The 22,523-nt window shown below is 38.2% G+C and overlaps 1 protein-coding gene across 3 annotated transcripts in view; it reads right to left on the bottom strand.

The window, feature by feature from the left end:
- Window positions 1-3,341: 3,341 nt before the first annotated feature.
- Window positions 3,342-22,523, bottom strand: part of raraa (retinoic acid receptor, alpha a) — a 244,532-nt gene continuing 225,350 nt past the window's right edge. For all 3 annotated transcript variants that reach the window (XM_079846284.1, XM_079846285.1, XM_079846286.1), the window contains 7 exons: window positions 21,690-21,838; window positions 18,803-18,944; window positions 9,905-10,065; window positions 7,415-7,591; window positions 6,094-6,298; window positions 4,634-4,792; window positions 3,342-4,501 (listed from right to left, as the gene is read on the bottom strand). In XM_079846284.1, coding sequence (XP_079702410.1) covers window positions 4,299-4,501; window positions 4,634-4,792; window positions 6,094-6,298; window positions 7,415-7,591; window positions 9,905-10,065; window positions 18,803-18,944; window positions 21,690-21,838 — 1,196 coding nt within the window. In that variant the 3' untranslated portion in view covers window positions 3,342-4,298. The remainder of the gene's footprint in view (window positions 4,502-4,633; window positions 4,793-6,093; window positions 6,299-7,414; window positions 7,592-9,904; window positions 10,066-18,802; window positions 18,945-21,689; window positions 21,839-22,523) is intronic.

Here is a 22,523-nt window from a genome sequence, read left to right on the forward strand (position 1 = left end):
TAACTTTCCCCCCCTTAGCTGCGCCCCTGCAGTATCGTACAACAGCAAATCCTCAGTCTGTCTTAGTGAAGGAAAGCTTCAAGATTTGTCTTTTAGCTTATTGTTAGCTTTGAAGCTAATAGTGGTGGGCTCTTTTGAAACATGCTTTGTGAAGCTTTGAAAACTTTGCGAATAATTTGCTTCAAACCAAGTCACGTGATTTTAGTAAACAATACTTCATTATGTCATCTGTTAAGTACATCAACTGTTTTGAAATTTCAATGGTTTACCACTAGGGGCGATCTCTGTGAAGTCTATATATGATTTTTTTTCCTGATCTCGGATCAATTTGAGAATTTATGATATTATAATGATACTGCTTATTTAATAGATTACACCTTCAATAAAATTAAAATAAAAAGGTGTTTTTATGCATGTTTGAGCTGCACAACAGTGTTTTTCTGACCAGCAGGCGTCACCAGCGTGTGGATTTTCAAGCGATTCGAAACAATGAATCATTTTGCGAAGCAATTAGTTAAATTGATTAAAAGTTTCAAAAAGCAGTTTTTGGCATGCTTACACAGCACGAACTGGGAACGATTTTAGGTATAGGAACATTGAGTTATGCATATAACTTCTGTTCATAGAAGGAGGGAAACGAGGTGACTATGGGATACAAGCTGAAGACATCTTTATTCACAGGTGAAAGGCCAATGATGCATGCCGACATGAGCGAACCTACCTACCCACAACATACAAATGCGGTCGCAATCGTCATTTCCTTTGCATGGCTCAGAGGTGTTAAACCTTGTTTCCCTCCTTCTTGGAACAGTAGTTATATGCATTACTCAATGGTTCACGTAGCTCAGTCGGTTCACTCGGTACAAGACATGACTATTGCACATATATTTATGCGCCAGAAACTCTGTTGAACTAGGGAACCAGCACCACTACACACCTCCTTTTTCTTTTTCAAGGGAGCGACGGCCCCTGGTTTTAAACCCTTGCGTTAAGCACAGACTGTGCTCGCGTGACATCCAGCTGGTAAAACTGAACAAATGTGTGCGGTGATGCTCAACAGGCAGCTGCACAGATGTCCTTGACAGACACCCCTCTAAAAAATGCCCAAGATATCACCATGCCCCTCGTGGACTGCACACGCACCCCTGCAGTCAGAGCCAACCCTTTACTCTTATATGCTATTGAAATAGCCTCCACAATCCAATGCACAATACACTGTTTAGATAGTGGCTTCCCAAGGACGTGTTAGCAAAGAATACAAAGAGCTGGTCAGATGAACGTGAAATCTCCTGTCTTCCTCCCAGTCAATAAAAAGGTTTGACAGGGCGGAAAGCTCAAATGAGAGTGCACTATACGTTCCTTACATGGCCTTAGGCGTATATGCCTCATTAAGACGCAACACCACTTTTGACCCATCCAGCGCAAACTGGATGCACCGAGGGATGCACCAACAGCGCATGGAGGTCACCAACACGTTTCGGTGATGTCAGTGCCAGCAGCAGGGCTTTATTATAAGACAGCATTCTTAGATCCAAAGATTCTAGGGGCTCAAACGGAGGTTCACACATAGACTCCATTGAAGAAGCTGAGCTCCTTTAAGGAAGCGAATGGCAAGAGGATGTGTGCTTGGCACATCACCATTAATGCCCTCATTACAAGACAAAATGTCCACCAAATACACTTTCAACGTGGATTGGGGGCAACCTTCCTCCAGCAATTGGAGTCTCCCTGCAATCGGGCAGTGGTACGGCAATAAAGTCCTTCGCCCGCACCAAGCTCTAACGCATAAAGCCCCCTTGTCGATATGGCCCCCTTGACCTGTAATGTGGCCACGACATTGATTAGGAACCCCGCTGCTAGAAGATTCTCTCTCTCAGTGGGTAGGCCCATTGAGACCACAGCTCCAGCCGATGGACAGCAGGTCCCTGTATAGGGGAAGACACCACAGTGACAGTAATGTCATGATGCTTGCATACCATGTGATTGCTGACCAGCAAGGAGCCACCAAAATCATTGACAGACCCTCTTGGGGTGTTCCACCGGCGGGAGCGCGTACAGCAGGATCCTGGGCCATACATGTAATAGGGCGTCCAGCCCTAGCTGGGATCTCCTGTCCATGATCGACTAGGGACGGACCCTTCTTTCCCGGCCCCGGCTATTGTTTAGGCTGTTTGCGTCGACCTGGCTCCCCAAGCACTGGACTTGTGAATGTGGTGTGATTGTGTTCTAAGCTGCGCAGTAAAGAGCTGAAGAACAAGGGAAATGATGCTTGCAAATTCATTTTTATATATGCGGTAGGTCCACCTACGCCGGCATGCATCATTGGCCTTTCACATGTAAATAAAGGTGCCTTCAGCAAATGGCACGATATCCCATAGTCATGTGTTGCACCAAGTGAAAGGACTGAATGGGAATGCCTTTTGGCTTTGACTAAATTACCTCCTACTTCAGAGTAGGGTCAACACAGCACAATAGGAACAACCACCTTTTTTAAAGGCCCTGTCCCAAATGGCACCCTAAACACTCGCGGTCTTCCTACTAGTCCACACTTTCTAGTCTGCTGCGGAACTCGCTTCAGTGCAGGCTCAGCAAAAGTGCGCATCAAGGGTGCATATCGACTGCAAAGGGGGTGCTTGTGAGCACCCTTCTGAAACCTAAAATTACAAACGGGACACTCTATGGTCTCATGGACTTAAAGGACACGTGGCAGCATTTGTAAGTCCACAAGACCGTAAGTGCATATGAAGTGTGCCATTTGGGCAATTGATTGGCCGAACGCATGTGAAACAAGCGTTCATATTTTTTAAAAGCTGTGTAAACACACAGTTTTTAGCCTATATATTTACTTCAAGAACATGGATCGATAGATGGATCATCTGGCCCATAGAGTTCCAACTGGCGGTGCGAACGCAAACTTAACTCCGAGTCTTCCAGAGTCGCGGCTAAAGCCGTTTCGAAAGACCGCTGTTCGCCAGCTTCTTTGTTTACAAGTAGCACACAGAACTGCGGCAACTCTACCGTCATTATGTTAAGCCCGCCCACCGACTCTATACACGATGTGATTGGCCTGACCAGAGTTTGGTTTATCCAGCTCGCAACCCAACGAAGAGTTGCTAGACTACCCTGGCTGCAAATTAGATTGCGTCTAGATTTCTAGGCTACTGGACTAGTTACTATAACGAAGTTCCTATAACTACCCGATGCAAAAGCCCCTATGGTTGTGTACTACTTTTTGTCCAATGAAATGCTCTCTAGTATGAAGGACCCAATATACTTCAAGCGAAATTGAAGAATAAACTGGTACGGCATCATTTCAAACAAAATCTGGCCAAAAGTGTTTTAGTCAGCGCAAACTTTTTGCAAAACTTTAATATGATGTACTTTTTTTGACAGGTTCACTTGTTTACTCAGTTCGACAAGGTCAGACACAAGAAAAACAGTATGCTATTCCATTGCACAACTATGTACGCTCCTGTTTACTCCTTGGTGAAGAATGAAGAACAAATTTCCAGAGAGTATATTGGAACTTTGAGAATTCTCATTGATGCAAGAACCTTTTCGGTCATTTATTTCTGAAATATTAAGCAAAACACAGCGTAATAAAATATGGTATGAAATGAATCCTTGAGGTATTTGCTAGTAGCTTAAAGACAAGAGCAAGAAGTACACATTACACAAATTATGTTTGTTGCGACCATTTTTATATCTTCTGTGCACAATTTTGTGAGTGAAAATTAATATTCTTTTCAATGTTTTTTTTCTCCATGAAAAACATCATCATCAGTCTGAAATAAAACAATTCACTCTTTGCCCTTTCATAGGCATAAAGAGAAAAAGTGAGGAAATACATTTGCATCTTTACATCAAGTCCATGTTTCATTCTGTTCTCAGTCACAATCATTCCATGTTTTCTCTCTATATATTTATATATACTTTTTTAGTTTGTAGGAAATCAGTCTCTGGTCATTGGAAACAGAAGTCCAGGCCATAAGAATCGAAACAGAAGAAAAGTCCTTCTATACGTTTGTCCATTCATTCTTGCACTTTTTGTCTTCACCCTCCAGCGGCCTTCCTCCCTTCATCCAAAGGGAAATTGAGGAGGAATACAATCACAGTCTGATCTGAGGAAAGAAAACAACAAAATTCCAGCGACACACCTTTGATTCCCCCATTAGTCTCTGAGGAACACGCGCAGAGGGGCGGCAATATGAGCGTGTGCTTTTGAACGTGTCTGCTGTCGTGTCGCGGAGGGCACACAGTAGTCGATAAGTGGCTAACGATGACGGCGATGATGGTTGTCATGGTGACTGCGTGGGTGGGCTGCTCTGGGCGGAGCTGGGAGAAAGGGAGGGGCTACAACTGCCTGGAGGGGCGCCGGCGGCCCGTGAACTGCCCCCACCTGAGGAACTCTCCAAACCCTCAGAGTTCTCCAACATCTCCTGAATGAGAGGAGGCATGGAGCCAGGAATCTCCATCTTCAGGGTGATCACACGCTCTGCCCCTGAGAGAGAAGAAAAATGTATTTCGTTTTCAAGTATGTATTAACACATGTATTTTTCTTATTGTCTAAGCAAATGAAAGCGCAGGATTAAAATTCATCCATGCACAAGTCATGCGAGTACATTTTCCTTACCCTTAGCACTGATGCTCCTCAGGTCGGTAATCTTCATCAGCATCTTAGGGAACATGTGAGGCTTGTGTGGCCTCCTGTTCCTCACGTAGATCTTCAGTGCTTCCAGCAGCGGTTCCTGCAGTACATCCACCTTATCGGCCTCCTCCAGGTCCTGCCGATCTGCACAAACCATTCATATTCAGCTCACAGCGCCAGCTCATATCACAAACTCAGCAAATATTGGAGATGGTGAATCTCGTGAAACCTGTGAAAAATGTTCAGGGCTGCGTTTCCCAAAAGCATCGTAAACCTAAGTAGATTGCAGAACAATTGCCACCAGTGGTTTCTAAGATTAACTTAGCTCACGATGCTTTTGGGAAATGCAGCAGGCTATTTTTCATCCCAATATCAAAAGAAAAGAAAAAAATAACGTGCCTAATTTCATTCGATTTTTTTGCATTGTGACACTATCTATATAGCACTCAATAAGATTTTCTCCCAAAACCATGAATGAAAAAAATCGAATCAAAAGAGAATATTAATATTAAATATAATGCATTATAGCACACCTTTATGATGTTATAATATTGAAATAGCAATAAATATATATACAATCTTTTAAATATTTATTTTACAGCCTTTAATTATGATCATTTTGAGAGAAAAATATTTTGACATTTAATATTTTTAAATACTACTGTTATAAATTATTTAAATAGTAAAGTATTTATACAATCTTAGTTTTATTGTAAAGCCTTTAATTATGATGATTTTAGTGTAAAATATTGTTTTGCATAATGTTTATAAATGTATTCATAATGTACATTATAATGCATTATATCTTTTCATAAATAATAGTAAAATGCATTATATTAGCAGTTACATCTGAAATTGGTTGTTTTTCATGCTTTTTAATGCATTATACTTTTTAAAGGTGTGTTCAATGAATAGATTAGTATAATATATAATAACTGTGGTTACAATTATTCATGGGACCATGCGATGCATTATAAGGTGCATTACAAGGCATGATCAACTAAACAATTAAAAATACTTGTTTAATGCATTAAATATAAAGGCTTTGAGTAAAGTTTGTGGTGAAATATGACTGTTTTCATGAGATTCACCCTTTCATTTGTTTTCAATATGCAGGATTGATCTGAACATCATGAGTGCAATACCACCATCACACACGGTGTGGCACTAGAGGTCCATGTATCAAAAGACATGAGAGACTAGTAATGTTTGGAATAGCCAATGAATATATATATATATAAAATCAAAAAGACTTATTAAATTTGCCAAACTGGAACAATGTACCATACTACTGTTTGGAATATTTATAATTGCAGGTCTACTGTTTAAAAACTGGCATACAGTATTTAGTGCACCATTATCTGGGGTCTAAGATCACTTACTGTCTAAAAACTAACAGTATATTTACTAGCCAGGTCTTAAGTCAGAATACAGTGTGTATATACCTCCACACAGCAGGCATATAGCACTGAGCAGTCCCGTCTCCGCGTCATCCATCTCTAGCGGTAGTAGCTGATTGGCGAAGGCGAACACCAGATCTGTTAACGGACCGAAACCAGCATTGTGCATCTGCGTTCGGTTCAGCGTTAGCCCGTCAGAGAATGTCATGGTGTCTTGCTCAGGCGTGTAGCGGGTGCAGATCCTCAAAATCTAAAAGCAGAGAAACAGAGAGGAGACATGTTGGACTTAACTCTGCATATTAAACTGGGATGAGAGAAATTCTATAGTGGAGAAAGTACCTGGATCAACCCTTGTGAAAAAGTACTTTAGCATATTATTAAAAAGAGTACTTATAAGATATTTAGTAAGATACTTTGAACGAGTATACTTAAAGGGATAGTTCAAAAAGATAGCTTCAAATTTTGGGCTGCCATTCACTGCCATTATAAAGCTTGGATTAGCCAGGATACTTTTTAATATAACTCAGATTGTATTCGTCTGAAAGAAGAATGTCATATACACCTAGAATGGCTTGACGGTGAGTAAACCATGGGCTAATTGTCATTTTTGGGTGAACTATCCCTTTAAGTGCAAACAATTGCATGTTATTTAACATATTACAAGAACAATAATGTATTATAGTTTAAATTTGAATGCAGTTAGTTGCTTTTTTGACCTAATTAAGTAGGAGTTAAGTACATCTTTACATGTTATTTCATATTTATTTCTATTGTCTTTAAAAAGTGTACTGCTGAATGTACTGACAAATGTGGTCAATTTAAATATATTTTAATGTAATTTATATTGAAGCTTGTGTCATGTATTTAAATATATTTGCAATTACACATTTGTAATGATGAAGTTGAATTGAGTGCATTTAAAATATATACACATAACACACTACAGTTAAAATTACAATCAAGTACTTTTACATGTGCTTTAGTATGTTAGTCAACACATCAAAATAAGTGTACTTTTTTAAAAACCTGACTAAAAGATTATTAAAACAATGATATAAACTGCAATTAAATTACATAAAAATTAAGAGTAAAATAATTAAATTATTGCAACTAATTACTTAGTAATGCAAATACAGTATTTTAAAGATTTTAACATTTAAAAAATCGTAAGATTTCAAGGACACTACAAGTGCGCATTCAATACAATTACGCACACTTCTTTTTCACAAGGGTTGCTTGTTTGGTTTGAATCTACAACCTTCAAAGACTCAAACGTGACCCTCAGTCTATATTCAGGCTTCAGTGATGTAATGTAGCCCGTCGGAACGTAGGCTGCAGGCTTTGTGAATTTTGGACTTGTTCTCACCAGTATGTCGAGGCAAGCAGCCTTCAGAAGTGTGATCTGGTCTGCGATGGTGAGGGTGGTGAATCCCGGCAGCTGCTTGGCGAACTCCACCGTCTTTATGATACACTTTGTGGAAAGCTCGCTAAACTTATCCCACAAATCCACGTCCAGAGCCACGCGCCGCTCCGAGCTGTTATTCTACACACAGGCAGAGACAAAATTCAGGTACACTCGAATGCTGTGGTGAATGTTTAATAGCAGCATCAATAATGGCTGAAAGGTGTAGTCTGCTTGTGAACACAGGAGCAGAATCAGCACAGAGTTCTGGGAGTTATTGACAAACCGAGACACATATCTGTAGTTACAGCATTGATTCATCAGTCAGTGTCAGCTCATTAGTTAAAAAGCCAACACAAAGTCATAACAATTAGGTCATATCCTCACAGATGAAGATTTTATTGGGCTGTCAGCAGTACAGCCACAGTACATGATGTAATCCAATGATTTCACTAGACCCTTTTCACATTTCCGGGTTTCTCAGAGCGGAAGTCATCATAGTTGGGTTAACTATTACAGCTGTGAATGAGAGAATACATTAAATATTTTTTTTGTGTGCCCATTTGCTCAAATAGCAAAAGAAAAACGCCACAATAGTGATTTCACAACTTTCAAAAAGAGGGAAAAATAGAGTGAGATTGATAACGGCAGTGAAAAGAGAGAAATATGTAAATTTTTACCATCACTCCCATAGACGCTGTATTAGAAACACCCTCACTGCAGCGGTAACTTGTTTTTTTTGTAATTTGATGCAAAAGTAATAAAATACAAAGTATTAGTGATATAAATAATGTACATATATTTAAAAAAAGACGTTGCAGGATTTACGATATTGATGACCGTTAAAACGCGTCATCACAGTCTGTGAAAAGGGTCTCTTGGGTTATATTTACCAGCCTTCTAATGATTCAATTAGTTTTTTAGGATATCGCTTATTCATCCTCACAAACATTCTTTTCAACCACACAGTCTCATTATTTATGTTACAATAATTCAAATTATCACAGAAGAACTGGGATAAAAGTTTATAGTTAAGACATAAACACTGATATCTACTGTAGCGATCAAAATAGAGTAACTCATCTATTGAAAGTAACTTGAAGCTACAAAAAAAGATTGTTTCAATTACGTAGTTACACCAGTAGGTGGCGACACATGACTGTTCAAAAAAATTGTCATTGAATCGTTCATTCAAGAGATTCGTTCAAAAACAGATTCATGCAGTAATGAAACAAGTGAAGTCTTCGGCTGCATTCAAAATCGCATACTTCCTAGTAGGCGAAAAACAGTGTGTGACAAAAGTAGTATGTCCGAATTCACAGTACTCAAAAAAGATGGTCACCTGGATGACCATCTTCCAGTGAGATTCTGAAGTGTGCATACGATGGACACTTTACTATCCCATGAGGATACTATCCCAGGGTTTGTAAATGGCAGTTAAGCGACTTAACTGACGCTGGTAGGTCACATGATAATGACAAAATTGCAAATGTAGTACAACCAGATTACATTCATATTACACATACTCATACTATATAGAAAATACTTTTTTAGCGGTCGTGAAGTAATTACTTATTCAAAATAAGTACCTACTCAAGTGAGTATGCGATTTCGGACGCAGCCTTTATGAGCGAGTCATTGAATCATTCATTCAAGAGATTCGTTCAAAAACACTGATTCATCCAGAAGTGAAACAAGTGAAGTGTCATCAAATCATTTATTCAAACTGATTTTTTAAAATAATTAATTCAAATTAATTAAATATTTTGAGATAAACTGCAACGTTTAACATTGTTTCAGAATCTCTAGTAAGAAAAAAACATTTTGTTAGTTGTCTATTCAGAATCGTGATCTCGTGATTCTCAATTTCTCCAGAATTGTGCATCTCTACTTTCAACTAAAGAAAGATGTTTTATAATTAAAAATGTTCAATATAAAAATTAAATACAGTAAAAATGTAGTTAAAAATGCTAAATTAAGTGAAAAAAATTAAAAGGCATGTGATGAGCGAAGAAAAAAATTATTACAATAATAATAGTTTTCAAAATTTCAAAAGTTAACGCAATAGAGCTTTTATTTTGGGGGAACCAAAATTACAAGTTAACGGGAACCAAAACTGTTTGGTTATCAACATTCTTAAAAAAATGTCTTTAATGTTCTGCAGAAAAAAGACATTTTTGGAAAAACATGAGGGTGAGTAAATGATGACAGAATTGTTTGATTTCTTTGGGTGATTTATCCCTTCTCTTCTCTATCCATTCTCAAAAGTCTCTCTTTTGTTGACAACAGATTTATAAACAATTCTCATAACAAATTTAGGAATATGGTTGGAGTGTTGTGTTTTCAAAAGTGCAGCACTTGTAAAGATGGAGTTCATGTGAAAGAGTATTTACTGGGAAATGATCTGCCGCAAAATCATCACAAGTATATCAGTGCGCCCTCACACACTCTTACCGTGGTGTATTTGCCGAGTTGACACAGCGAGGGGAAGGTCTCTTTGTGGGCTTTCCTGACTCTGTCAATCATCTGTTCTGTGTCTGGGCTCAGCGTGTAGCTCTCTGTGCATTCTTGCTTTTTCTCTTCTTTCTTCTTCTTATTCCTGTCGTTCCTTACCGCTACACAGACAGAAAGACAGACAGACAACAAAGATCAGCGCTGACTGTACAGATTTTAATATCAGACACATTGTAACAACTTCCTGAATGGCTGGCCAAGTGAAAATCCACCAAGCGAGGGCAAGACCTGTTATAAAAAATGAATCAAAATTCAAATTGTATGAGCTGCTTTTGAAGCTGCTGTTAAATAGCTTATATATGCACAGCTGTTAACATAATAGTTTAATTCTGTATTAAAGCAGCAACCTTAAACAACCTACTGTTAGACTAATGAACTATAAAAGGGAATCAAAATTAATTATATTGTTAATGTATGTTCCTATTGTGCATGATTCATCAGTGCACATTTTTGCTCAAATAAATAAAGTCTGCCTTTCTTCTACTTCTTCTTCTTCCACTTCATAGTAATAATAATAATAAATATAGCTGCAAGCAGCCATTATCGGGGGCCAAGCACAAAGAAGACAATAAGACATGCCAACATGGCTGGGAGCGTCAGACCTTAAAGACGTTTTAAGATGATTTTAGGCAAAATGGCTGAAAAATCATAGATACATAGATAATAATACAATTTAATGGTTTATCACTTTCGACAATTAAGTAGCGCAGTTACGATTAAATTGATGTGGTGCGGTCGGAGTGAAGTGATAAAGACAAAAGCAAAGTTATGCAAAAGCATTGCAGAGATACAGCCTCAAGAGTCACTGGGCATCAACTTTCTTGCTGAGCTATACGAGACATGAAATCCATAACTTTTTGTGGGCACGGTCTGAATATTATAAGAAAAGTGGTATCTATGTTCTCGGTGTGACCCAAGGAATGTATTAAGATATTTCATTATAATAGGCTAATTTAATTAAGTTATAAGCATTTTTGGAAAAAAATGTATAACTTTTGACTTTTTCAGTACCTTCAGGGCATAGTGCTGAAGACACATACCGAGTTTCGTAATGATACGCTAAGGCGTTCATAAGATATATAATTTTTTGACAAAAATCAAAATGGCTGATACCCAAAATGGCCGATATGGGAAAATTGGGTATCGTATGACTCGGCATGATGCACCGAATCTAAAGAGACCATTTTTTGGCCAAACTGTTCAGAAGTTATAAGCAAAAAGAGCCATTTTTCATACCTCCGGACCACTAGGTGGCACTGTGCCAAAACTGGTAGCCTCAGGTCATGGTTATCATAACACACACCAAGTTTGGTCAGAAAACACTAAAGCGTTGCAAAGATAAAGCCTCATGTTCATTTTGGCGGGCACTTAGTCAAATTTGTTAACGCGTTATTTAAAAACGGTCTGACGAATCAACTAATTCCATAACTTTTTGTCAGCATGGTCTGAAGATGATGTGGTACACATTTTCGTACAAATCAGCGCAATAGCCTAGGAGGAGTTCGAAAAAGTTAGTTTTTTGGTCAATTCTAAATGGGACAGTCCTCAGTATGTGTGCCATAGACTCAAGAGCGGAAGAAGAATTACATTAATAGGAACGGCAACGTTTACAATAGGTGCAATAACCCCTTCGGTGCTTGGCCCCTAACAATAATAAAAAAATTAAATTTCTTACAAAATACAATTATTTCAGTGTAGATGACATTCAAAGATGTAGATCATAATATACTAATAAGAATTAGTAACCTAATATCTAAAATCTAAGAATAATCATTTTTAAAAGTTAAATAGTGGGCAAAAGAGAACATGCATTTAATAAGCACTATTTTTATTAGCAAAATATTAGCATTTGATAAAAAAATACTTTTTTTTATCATTATTTGCATTATTCTATTTAACTTTTTAAAATGTATTATTATTACCATTATTGTTATTTATTGAACATTGGTATCTTTTACAATATTAAAAACATTCAATTACATTTGAGAATAAATTCTATCATAAGTTTGCGATCACCGTTAGATGTGTGGCCATGTCATTTCAGGGGGAAATTAAGTGGGCAGAAAAGGAAAGAGATCTCAGGAAGACAGATAAGAAAGAATGAGGGATGAAAGGGGCAAGAAAAAGAGAGAAAACTTGCATGAGTAGCAGTGAAAGGCTGTTTGAGATGCAGTGAGCAGCAGTAATGGAGTGAGATGGGACAGACAGATAGAGGAAATGTGTTAGAGCCAACACATCACATCTGTGAAGACAAACCATGAGGAGAGGAAAGGCGTCAAAGGAAAAAAAAAAGGTGTCAAAGGAAAAAATAGGACAAGAATCAGAAATGCCATCACACCCCCTCCATCAGTACCATCTCAAACACACACTCTCTCTCTCACTTTCTCTCTCTCTCTGCAGGGTGTGTGTTTGTAGTTTGATGAATAGAGCGGGTGGAAGAAGTCGTACATAATGCTGATAGATCACCACAGGTTTCATTAGACCCAGAGCTAATCTAATCTCATTATATGACACACACAAACACACACACACTGTAATGCCATGACATTATTTTCTCTCCAATCTCTGCTAGCGCTCGGACCCTCACTGCATCCCTCTCTCAGGCCTCTGGAGATGCGGAATTAATTCCTAAATAAAAGTGGGCTATCTTAACGTGCCTACATTAGCACCAATGACAGATTGGCACAGCGATCATAAGCCGCAAAACACAATTTAATGAAGTCATTAAAGAACTATTAGCCTGGCTGCACCATCACTCATGCACAAGCGTTACTGAGAGACCTGCAGTGAGAGAGAGAGAGAGAGAGAGAGAGAGAGAGAGCGGGAAACAGGTCTTTCTCCAGCAGTATTATGAGTATTTTGTGTGTGTCTGGAGAGGTGATTTTTACACACCGGAATCTCTGACAGAATGGCCAGAAATATGCTGACGAACAGAAACATGTCCAGAAATGTGATCAAACGCCAAGTACACAGTTCTGTTATATATACTTAACATGCGCTCTTGCATCACTCTGGCGGTAACAAACCCATGGGGCCAATAAAGATGTCTGTGCTATTAAAACTGATGTAAGTAACTTAAGTTGCATTATGAACGGTCCTTTCAGACTAAACAATGTGTGAAATCGCCCTTGAGTGGCTACGTTCAAGCACTTGCGTACTCTTTTGGGCCTGTGCATTGTAATAACATCGCGGCTGAAAAAATACACACAAAAACATTGCTGACAGGGGTGCAAATATCAGCTCTGAGAATAAATGAATTAAGATTCTTTCCTAAATAATACATTTCATCATGGAATCATGAGTCAAATCAATATGTTTGGAAAAATTCATTATAATTTTAAAAAATATGCGGAAGTACGGCTCTGTGAATGAATGTGTATAACAATTATACCGCAATTTTTGAGGTCTGGTACAAATATGGCATACAAAAATACAGAGGCTGAGTAACTGAACTTTGAAGCTAATGTTACGCTTCAAATAAAGATTGAATATGTTGCATTATGCCAGTAGGTGGCGACCACTGACAGCTAAAATGTATTTGATGTATCACTCATAGATATACATAATAAAGGCTAGATATAGATATCCATAATAAAGGCTAGATGTATTACAGTCTCTAAAGTCATCACCGGCAGCCATCTTGTCACAGGCAAGCTTTCTGGCGGGCTCTGTGGTCCCTGGTGTAAGGCGAGTGATCTGCACGAACACAAATACTCTTATCTCGCTGAAATCTTGACGGATTTACAAATGGTTTGGTTTCTTACAAATTTGATCAATGTGGCTATAATTCTGGATGCTTGAACAAATTATGAATAATTATTCATAAGTAGGCAGTGTCATAACTACATCTCCGACGTTTATAACAAACCAAACAGTTTGAAAATCGGTAGAAAATTGAGCAAGTTATGGTTATTTAAAAAGTACATGCACCATTAAAACACAATGTTACGAGTGAGCGAGCTGACTGTGACAAGATGGCCGCCAGGTGCGGACGTCGACCTCCATTGGCCAGCAGCGCGGACGAGACATCTAGCCTTTATTATGTATATCTATGGTATCACTGAATCATTCATTCAAGAGCTTTGTTCAAGAACTCTGGACAAAACAAAACAAGTCTTCTTTTCATTATTTTTGCATAGCTTTATATTTAGCATAGCTTAGTCAGTTAGCATCTCGCTAAAAATTTTTTAACAGTTTCAATGTTTTTCCTATTTAAAACTTGACTCTTCTGTAGTTTGTGGATTGAATGAGTGCCCTCAATAATGTGTGTAACTACAAATGGCTGTCCCTTCAAATAATGCCCTATTTGAGGGTATGGGGCGATTTCGGATTCAGCCTTAGTGCCGGTCACGTTGGAAGTTACCTAGCTGGGGACTATTTTCAAGCACTGCGTTATATCATTGCGCCTGCTGCACCCATGGTACGGCAGCAAAGTTCCTTGATTATTACGCAAGAATGAGAGAATAGTTCCTAGCCATATCGTTCTAGAAAATCGCAACTTTTCATTTTCCATCTGTCTTAGTACACGATGTAACTACAGAAGAGACGAGTTTTAAATAGGAAAAACATTGAAACTCTGGTCATTTTTTGAGCGAAATGCCAACAGTCTAATTAGATTCAATGATCTATGCTAAGCTATGCTAAAAGTGCTACCACCAGACCCGGAGATCGGCTGAATGGATTCAAAAATGATAAAACTCATCTGTTTAACTCTAAGGGAAAATTAGCCTATTTTCAAAAATAGGGGCGTGTTCCTTTAATTTCAAACGATTTTTTACATAATGAATTTGTCACCATTCTGTTTAGTTTTGTTCATGGACTTTCAGTTTGTTTTCATTTGTCACATGTTTCTTTGTTCAGTTTCCCGCCACTCGTCTATCTCCCTGGTTACCGTCATTATGAGTTAATTTAGTTCGGCTGTGTCTGTTTAATCATCTTGTTTGTGTTCACCATTTAAGTTGTTCCTTCTCCTGCACTCCTTGTCCGGTCACCGTTATGTTTAGATGTGTTGTGCTCTTGCCTGTCTGCCTGCCTTGAGCTTGTTTATTATTAAACTACGTTTTGAACTTGATTCATCTGTATTCGTCTTCCTGCCTGCACGCATCGTGACATAATTCATTTAAATAAATTATTTATTTTAACCAAGGCTGTAACCATGTCTTAGACACTGGCGGGGACCAATGCTTTTTTTTCTCCTTTTTTTTTATTTGGTAATTGGTCTTATTGGTTTATTTAAAGGAATTAAAGGATTAAAATGGATTTAAGGAAATAAAGGAAAAGAAACAAGAACAGTAAAAGTTCCAGTTCTATTGTAGTCCTGAAGTAAACTATTTGCAAATGATGTTTTTTGTTTGTTTGTTTATTTTTTAAATATGCAGACATTCACTCTTATTTTCGTCTGCCTAATATGTATTTTTACATTTTAGGCAGACGAAAATATGTGTGCAAAACATTTCAAGTCACATCAAATTCATTTATGATTTACATAAATAAGGTCATATTTTCAATAAAAAATTGTGTCAAGTAGTTTGCATCACTTGATATTACTGTTGGTCGCTGAATGATTTTATCGCAAAACAGTTGTCAAATATTAAATATTTAGCTGCTTACATCTTACGACGCAGTCTTTCACTGCTATAACTAAAGTTTCGCGTAGGAATTCGCACTAACAGTAAGCCCCGCCTTCTTTGATTTGATTGACCATCTCACTCATTCTGACAGTGACGAGCGCTGTTAGACCACTGAGGCAGACCAACCTAAAAAATGTACATTTTACTTTAGTCATGATTTGTCTAATGTTTCGTTTTCAGAATCGTGGGAGAACTGTGATCTCTCTTCTAAAAAAAAGTAAATAAAAAATATACAAAAATATTAATAGTGCCATGAATTAAGCTCAAAACAATGTATAATATGTGGCATCTAACTAATGCTATTACATTAAAACATATATATATCTTACAGACTAGGATGTAAAATGTACAATCTCACTAGGATGAAGCCTTTGTGTAGCCTACATTAACAAGGATTTGGGACAATTGTAATGCTTTATAATGGAGGATTCTGAAATGTTTTGTTATTTTACAGACGTGATGCTTCTCATCCAGTGCCGAAGTTCTGTAAACCACGCTCCTGTAGCAACCTCCCTCCCTCCACCCAGGCCCCCCTTTCTTTTGGTATGTTCCATGATCCATGATGCCCACATATGTCTGATTCAGGGTGTGTGTGTGTGTGCATGAGGTTCTTGACAGGGATAATTTGAGAGGAGAAAATTAAAGTGCTGGCAGATCGTCCATCACAAAGATGAAATTCAATGAAAAGATAAAAATGTCAATGTTTCCTCCCTCCGCTCCCGCTCTCTCCACTCCTCCTTTTTCCACAATCTCTACTCCTCCTCAGCAGCAGCAAATGAGTTGTGAGTCTAATGCATTTGGAGCAGAGCGAACCCAGCATGCTCTGCTGAAAATCAATGCATGTGTGTGTGTGTGTGTGTTTTATTACAGATGTTTTGTGCGTCCAAATGTATGCAGGAAGTGAAGTGTGAAAGTGCCGCTGTGCATCATTTTCTAAATGTACTATGAGTCAAGAGGTGTGAATTCATAAGAACCCACTTTAATGAAACAAGTGTGGGTTGTGTCATTGTGACTGATTTAATGGGTCATCTGCACCGGCAGCAACAAGCTCGCTATGATGCCTGCTGGAGGCCCATGTGCATGGATCTGTCAGACTGGTCGATAACATTAAGCTCGACATGCACATGATCACTGAAAGAATTACATGAACCTGTCAAGAACAAATATGGGTCACTAACACTAAATGAAGTCTGCTTTAGGATCATTAAGAGGTTTGCCGCAATACTAAAAAAAAATATCTAAAGGAACACTCCACTTTTTTTGAAAATAGACACATTTTCCAACTCCCCTAGAGTTAAACTGTTCAGTTTTACCGTTTTCGAATCCATTCAGCCGATCTCCGGGTCTGGCGGAAGCATTTTTAGCATAGCTTAGCATAGATAATTGAATCTGATTAGACCATTAGCATCTCGCTCAAAAAAATGACCAGAGTTTCGATATTTCTCCTATTTAAAACTTGACTCTTCTGTAGTTACATCGTGTACTAAGACGACGGAAAATATGGAAATTTCTAATTATTCAGGGGGACTTGTCCCCCTCAATGTCTAGTCTAGTTTAGTATGAATTCATTGACCGCTTTCGCTTCTTCTGGTCATGCTTATGTGGGCTAACTCAGCGCTGTTTAATCATATTAGATACATTTGAGTGTTGAAAGTTATGTTATAATGCTACTCTGTGCGTTCGCTCGGCGGTTACTATGAGACACACTTGTTAAACACAGCAGTGAGCTAGATCGATATTAGACATGGTAAAACATGGTACTCGCAGTAAATCAAGAAAATGAGATTTAAACAATAAGACTAACTGTGTTGAGCTATATAACAATGATTAGATTTCTGTTGATGAATGTATCCAAACAGTTGCTCACCTGTCTAATAAAACACATAATATTTTAAAGCGTTTTTGGTGTTTCCATGGTTTATACAAAATAAACTGGAAATCGAGGGTAACACGGGTATGATGTCAATAATAGGCGACACATGGACACGGCCCGTGTCCTGGTTAAAATTGCCTATTTCTCTGGATTTAAACATTCTTGGAAATATTTTGGACAATGTAAGTACACAAGTCAACGAAATATATAACATTGATCCAGTGGTTTTTGGATATTTTAATCCAAAAATCGTACATATTGTGTCTTTAAATCTAATTGTGAAATCAGGCATTATGAGGACAAATGTTCATCATATTCAGTATTGTATATAGCAGTTTAATAGTATCATTAAACCTCTAGAAACGTAAATTTCATTCCACACGCTTAACATAAATATAAACAAGGCTATGAATCGCTGACACAGCCGCTTGCGTCTCTCTTGGTTTGCACGCGAACAGGTTGAATAGGCAATAGACAAGTAAAGGATGTGAATGAATTCCTCAAAGAACTTCAAATCAGAAATGTTGTTTCCTTTTAAAACATTTGTATATATAACCGGGGTCTTGGTGCTCCTTATGGTCAGTCCATCTATGCTCTGTGAATTTTTATTAGCTAATATTGCCTTTGCATTAACTTGCAGGAAAATTGCGGAAATAAGACAAAAATGCAAGCTATTGCAAATAATGCAGTTTTCTTGACTTTGTATTCAATTCTGTGAATGCAGAATCGCAAAATCCTGGAGGGACTGATAGGAATATAATGGACATTTTGGGAAAACTGTAATAAAAATAAAGTCATAAATGTATGTAATAAATAAGGGATGTCAAATTATTAAAACCTTTAATTGAATTAATTAAAATATTCTGAATAATAAAATTAATTATAAATGAATAGCAATATATTAGCTGAAAAAATATTTATTTATTTATTTTTTGCTTTTGAGGTTAAATGTGAGCCAGACATGTCACCCGGATACACACACCCACTGATCAGATATGACATGGCATTGGATTGTTCCTTTCCCTCCATAAAAAAAGCACCATTTGTGTGTCTTTCTGCAGTGGAGACTCACGTCCACTTGATGGTGAGAGTGTGTTGGATCTGTCCGGATGATTTCTGAACCTACACACATTCACAAGTTTTGCGGCAGACCTGTGAGAGTGTGTGTGTATTTTCACGCTTCTCCCAATTAACTTCTCAAGTCTGACAGCGCCTAGCAGAGACGTGTGCTCGTATAGCCAGAGGGAGGCACTGGTTGTGTGTGTGTGTGTGTGTGTGTGTATCTTGGCAAGAGTGCTTCAGCTGTGGAGGGAGTATTTCTGATGCATCACTCACATTCTTTGGACATCCCCACTTCCAGGCACTTCTGCAGCCGGCAGTATTGACAGCGGTTGCGGGTGACTTTGTTGATGATGCAATTCTTCTCTCTGTGGCATGTGTAGACCATGTTCTTCTGAATACTTCGCCTGAAGAAACCCTGAACGAGAACGACTCAATGAGGAACGAGACAGACTACAAGAGATGCAAGAAAACTTCATGTGTCATGTGTCAAAGCAACTAGATTTTTACTTCCACATGGTGCTTCCCAGTACAAAACCCAGAGCCAAAAATGCTAAGGTGTTGTTGGTGGTTGTTAGGGCAATTGAATGTGGTTGCTAAAGTGTTCTGAGTGCTGCTATGGATGGTTGTTAGGATGTCGCTAACTGACCAAAATATACGTCTCTATTCTCCTTCAGTTGATTGGAATGTTTTGCCTTTTTTATCCAATTTTAGGCCATTTCAACAGATATGAAGATATTTGAATGAATAATGAGAAATTTCTGTACCTCCACTGAAAGTGCATTCCAACAAAACTTTAAAGTGTCAAAAAGATCATAAAGAGATTGTAAAAGTAATCCATATGCAACAAGCAGTCTAGTCTCCTGAAGAGACATAATCGCTTTATATTAGGGATGGAACGTTCATATCACGATTATAATATTTTCATGGTTTTGTTCAAATGAGATGAAAGTGTTCAAAAAGAACAGATGCACACACTGACAGACGCTTAACACTTTTTTTAAGCAAGATTATATTCTAAAGCATTTCCTTCCTTATAATGACCGTCGTCAATAGCAACGCATTATAACACAGCGCACATTCACGTATCACAACGGACGCGCTCTCTCGTTTTCATTCAAATGCAACATGTGTCTCTGTTTTTGATTGTATTGAAAATTAAATCAGAGGACTTTATTATTATTACCACTATAATTATTACTATAACTTATTGTGATCACCTTGTCAGGACGATTGCTTTGTACATTGTACAAAATGGATTTATAAACGGGCAAGATTTAAATTAATCTCAATTCAATATGTCTCAGTAATTATTTATGTGGTAAAGAAAATCTGTGTAATAAGTGTACAATGATAATAATTATTATTATCCCTTAAATGTCACCCCAGTCTTTGGCTCAAAGCCACTTGCTGCAAACTTTTTTAGGTCAAATTCCACTTTCCTTGCGTTTGCAGATTTGAAGCGTTTCCCCATATTGCAGAGACTTTCTTCTTGCATGTTCTGCAGACAGGGTGACCATCTTCGATTAAGTTTCCCTCAGGACTTTTGTACAAGCCAAAATATGACCACACCTCAGATTTGGTCCTAAGGCTGAAAAATCCCCAGAGCGCTGACACTGTCTTCTGCCATTTCTTCTCATTCAAAAAACAACGTTGCACGCTGCGCCTGCACCAGACTGACGCTGACTGGACAGGATTTACCGCGAGTTTTCAAAATTGTGATAATCAAACACTGTTTTAATGATAATTCAATTTTAAACAATATTACTAACCGTATTTAATCGCGGTTTATCGTGAAAGCGGTAACCGCTCCATTCCTACTTAACATGATGAACAGATTTAATCTAGGCATTCTTTCACATCTAAACATTAGTAAACGGAAGCTCAAATGTGCTTGCTTTAACTTCCATTTTTGGCTAAACTAACCCTTTAAGGCAGGAGTATACTTCAGTTTTGATGCGAATGCTTAGCGTAAGCCACAACCGAGCGCATAGGCCTGCAAAGTATACTGCATTTGATGGTGTGCACGAGCACAAGCACTCAAAACATGCATAGCATACCAGAAAGTTTCATCCTTGTTCAGTGTCTGCAATATTTCTTTCCAGAAGTTATGAACGATAAAACCATTTTTTTTTACTTTCGCATTCATCTCTTAACTCTCTCATTTAAGCGATTGCCAACACGGGCGTATATATAGTGGTTGCCATCTCCAGTCATTTGCTTTAATTGTTGTTCCAACTCCTAGATTTCTTTTTTGATTGTGAAATAATGGCCCAGGCTTGTGTTGCTACCTTGTGAAACATTCATTAACATGTGACAAAAAACAAGAAATACACATCGCACCAGGCGCACGGTTGCAAGGGTTGTACCTAGTCTCTTAATGAGTCATGGGTGTATTTTGGGCGTAATGTGCAATAAACCAATCCGAGTCTGACCAAACCAATCTCCCATTCCCTTTAAAAGCCATTTGCACTTGCGCCCTGGTGGATTCACTATTTACATGGCGCAATTTGCGAGTGGAAAGACTGAACACTTCTCCAGAGAGGAATCCTTTTATTTTTAATATTTGGCATGTTTGTGTGCTGCCGCGTGTCGCTGTGTGTGTAATAAGCAACCGCCTATAGGTAACCGCCTATAGGTGCATATTACTAACACACCCTTTAAATAACACAAAAAATACTGTGCTATTGACTTTAGACCAGGTTTTTGTTAGTCAATGGCGCAGTTGTTTTCAGTTGCCTCAAAATAGCAACGTGCCAACAATGCACCTAAACACACCTCGTTTTTTCAGACCAGCATGCCCATGTGCTAACAGATGGGCTAACAGTGCATATGCTATTTAAACAACGTGGCGATGGACGTGAAAATGATAACTGCGTCAGGCTGAAACTAGCAAAATACACTCGCTTCACGTCATGACCACATTACCACCTCGGGTGTGCATTATTTTTCTTCAATTATTTATTACATCTTGCATGGTTGTATGGATGTGTGTGCATAACAATGTGTATAAAAACACTATGTGTGTATAAAGAGCTAAACAAAAAAAAGGGGAAAAAAAGTTAACTATTTAGACAGCTGACTACTAAGCTAAATAAGTAGTTGCAACCTTTGGTTCCAGCACATGTTGTGTGAGTGAATGAGAGTTGGCTGTGTCTCTCACCTTGCAGCCCTCACAGGCACTGACACCATAGTGGTACCCTGAAGATTTGTCCTGACACACAAAGCAGGGCTTATAGACGCGAGGAGGAGGGGGCGGAGAGGGTGGGCTCGGGACGATCTCCTCTGAACTCGTACTCTGGGTCTCGATTGCTGTAAAAGAGAGAGAGAGTTTATGGGTCAATGACATGACAATATTTGTGTGTTTGTTAAGATCTAAAACTGCACTCAAAAAAGTTAAATATACACACACACACACACACACAAAATGTATTTTAATATTTTTTGTCAAGTATAGAATCAACACAATAAAACTTGACTCTATAGTTTTTTTTAAAACCATACAAAACCCACCATGACTATAAAGGTTTGTAAGAACTTTGCTCCTGTTTTAAACCAGATTTTAAAAATAGGTTCCCTTTTTCTTATCTTTGACACCTTGTTTGTCAATGACAAGTTTTATACACAAGCAATTACTGTCATCTTTTAAAGGGTTAGTTCACCCAAAAATGAAAATTCTGTCATTAATTACTTACCCTCATGTCGTTCGACACCCGTAAGACCTCCGTTCATCTTCGGAACAGAAATGAAGATATTTGAGTTGAAATCTGATGGCTCTGAAAGGTCTCCATTGGCACAATGGCACTTTACACTCTCAAGACCCTTAAAAGGTACTAAAGACGTCGTTACAAAGTCCATCTCACTACAGTTGTTCTAAAATAACTTTATGAATCGGCGAGAATAGTTTTTGTGCGCAAAAAAACCCTAAATAACGACTTACATAGTGATGACGATTTCAAAACAAGGCATCATGAAGCTTCGAAGCGTTATGAATCAG

This window comes from Gobio gobio (assembly GCF_949357685.1).
Source record: "Gobio gobio genome assembly, chromosome: 20".
Classification (NCBI taxonomy): domain Eukaryota; kingdom Metazoa; phylum Chordata; class Actinopteri; order Cypriniformes; family Gobionidae; genus Gobio; species Gobio gobio.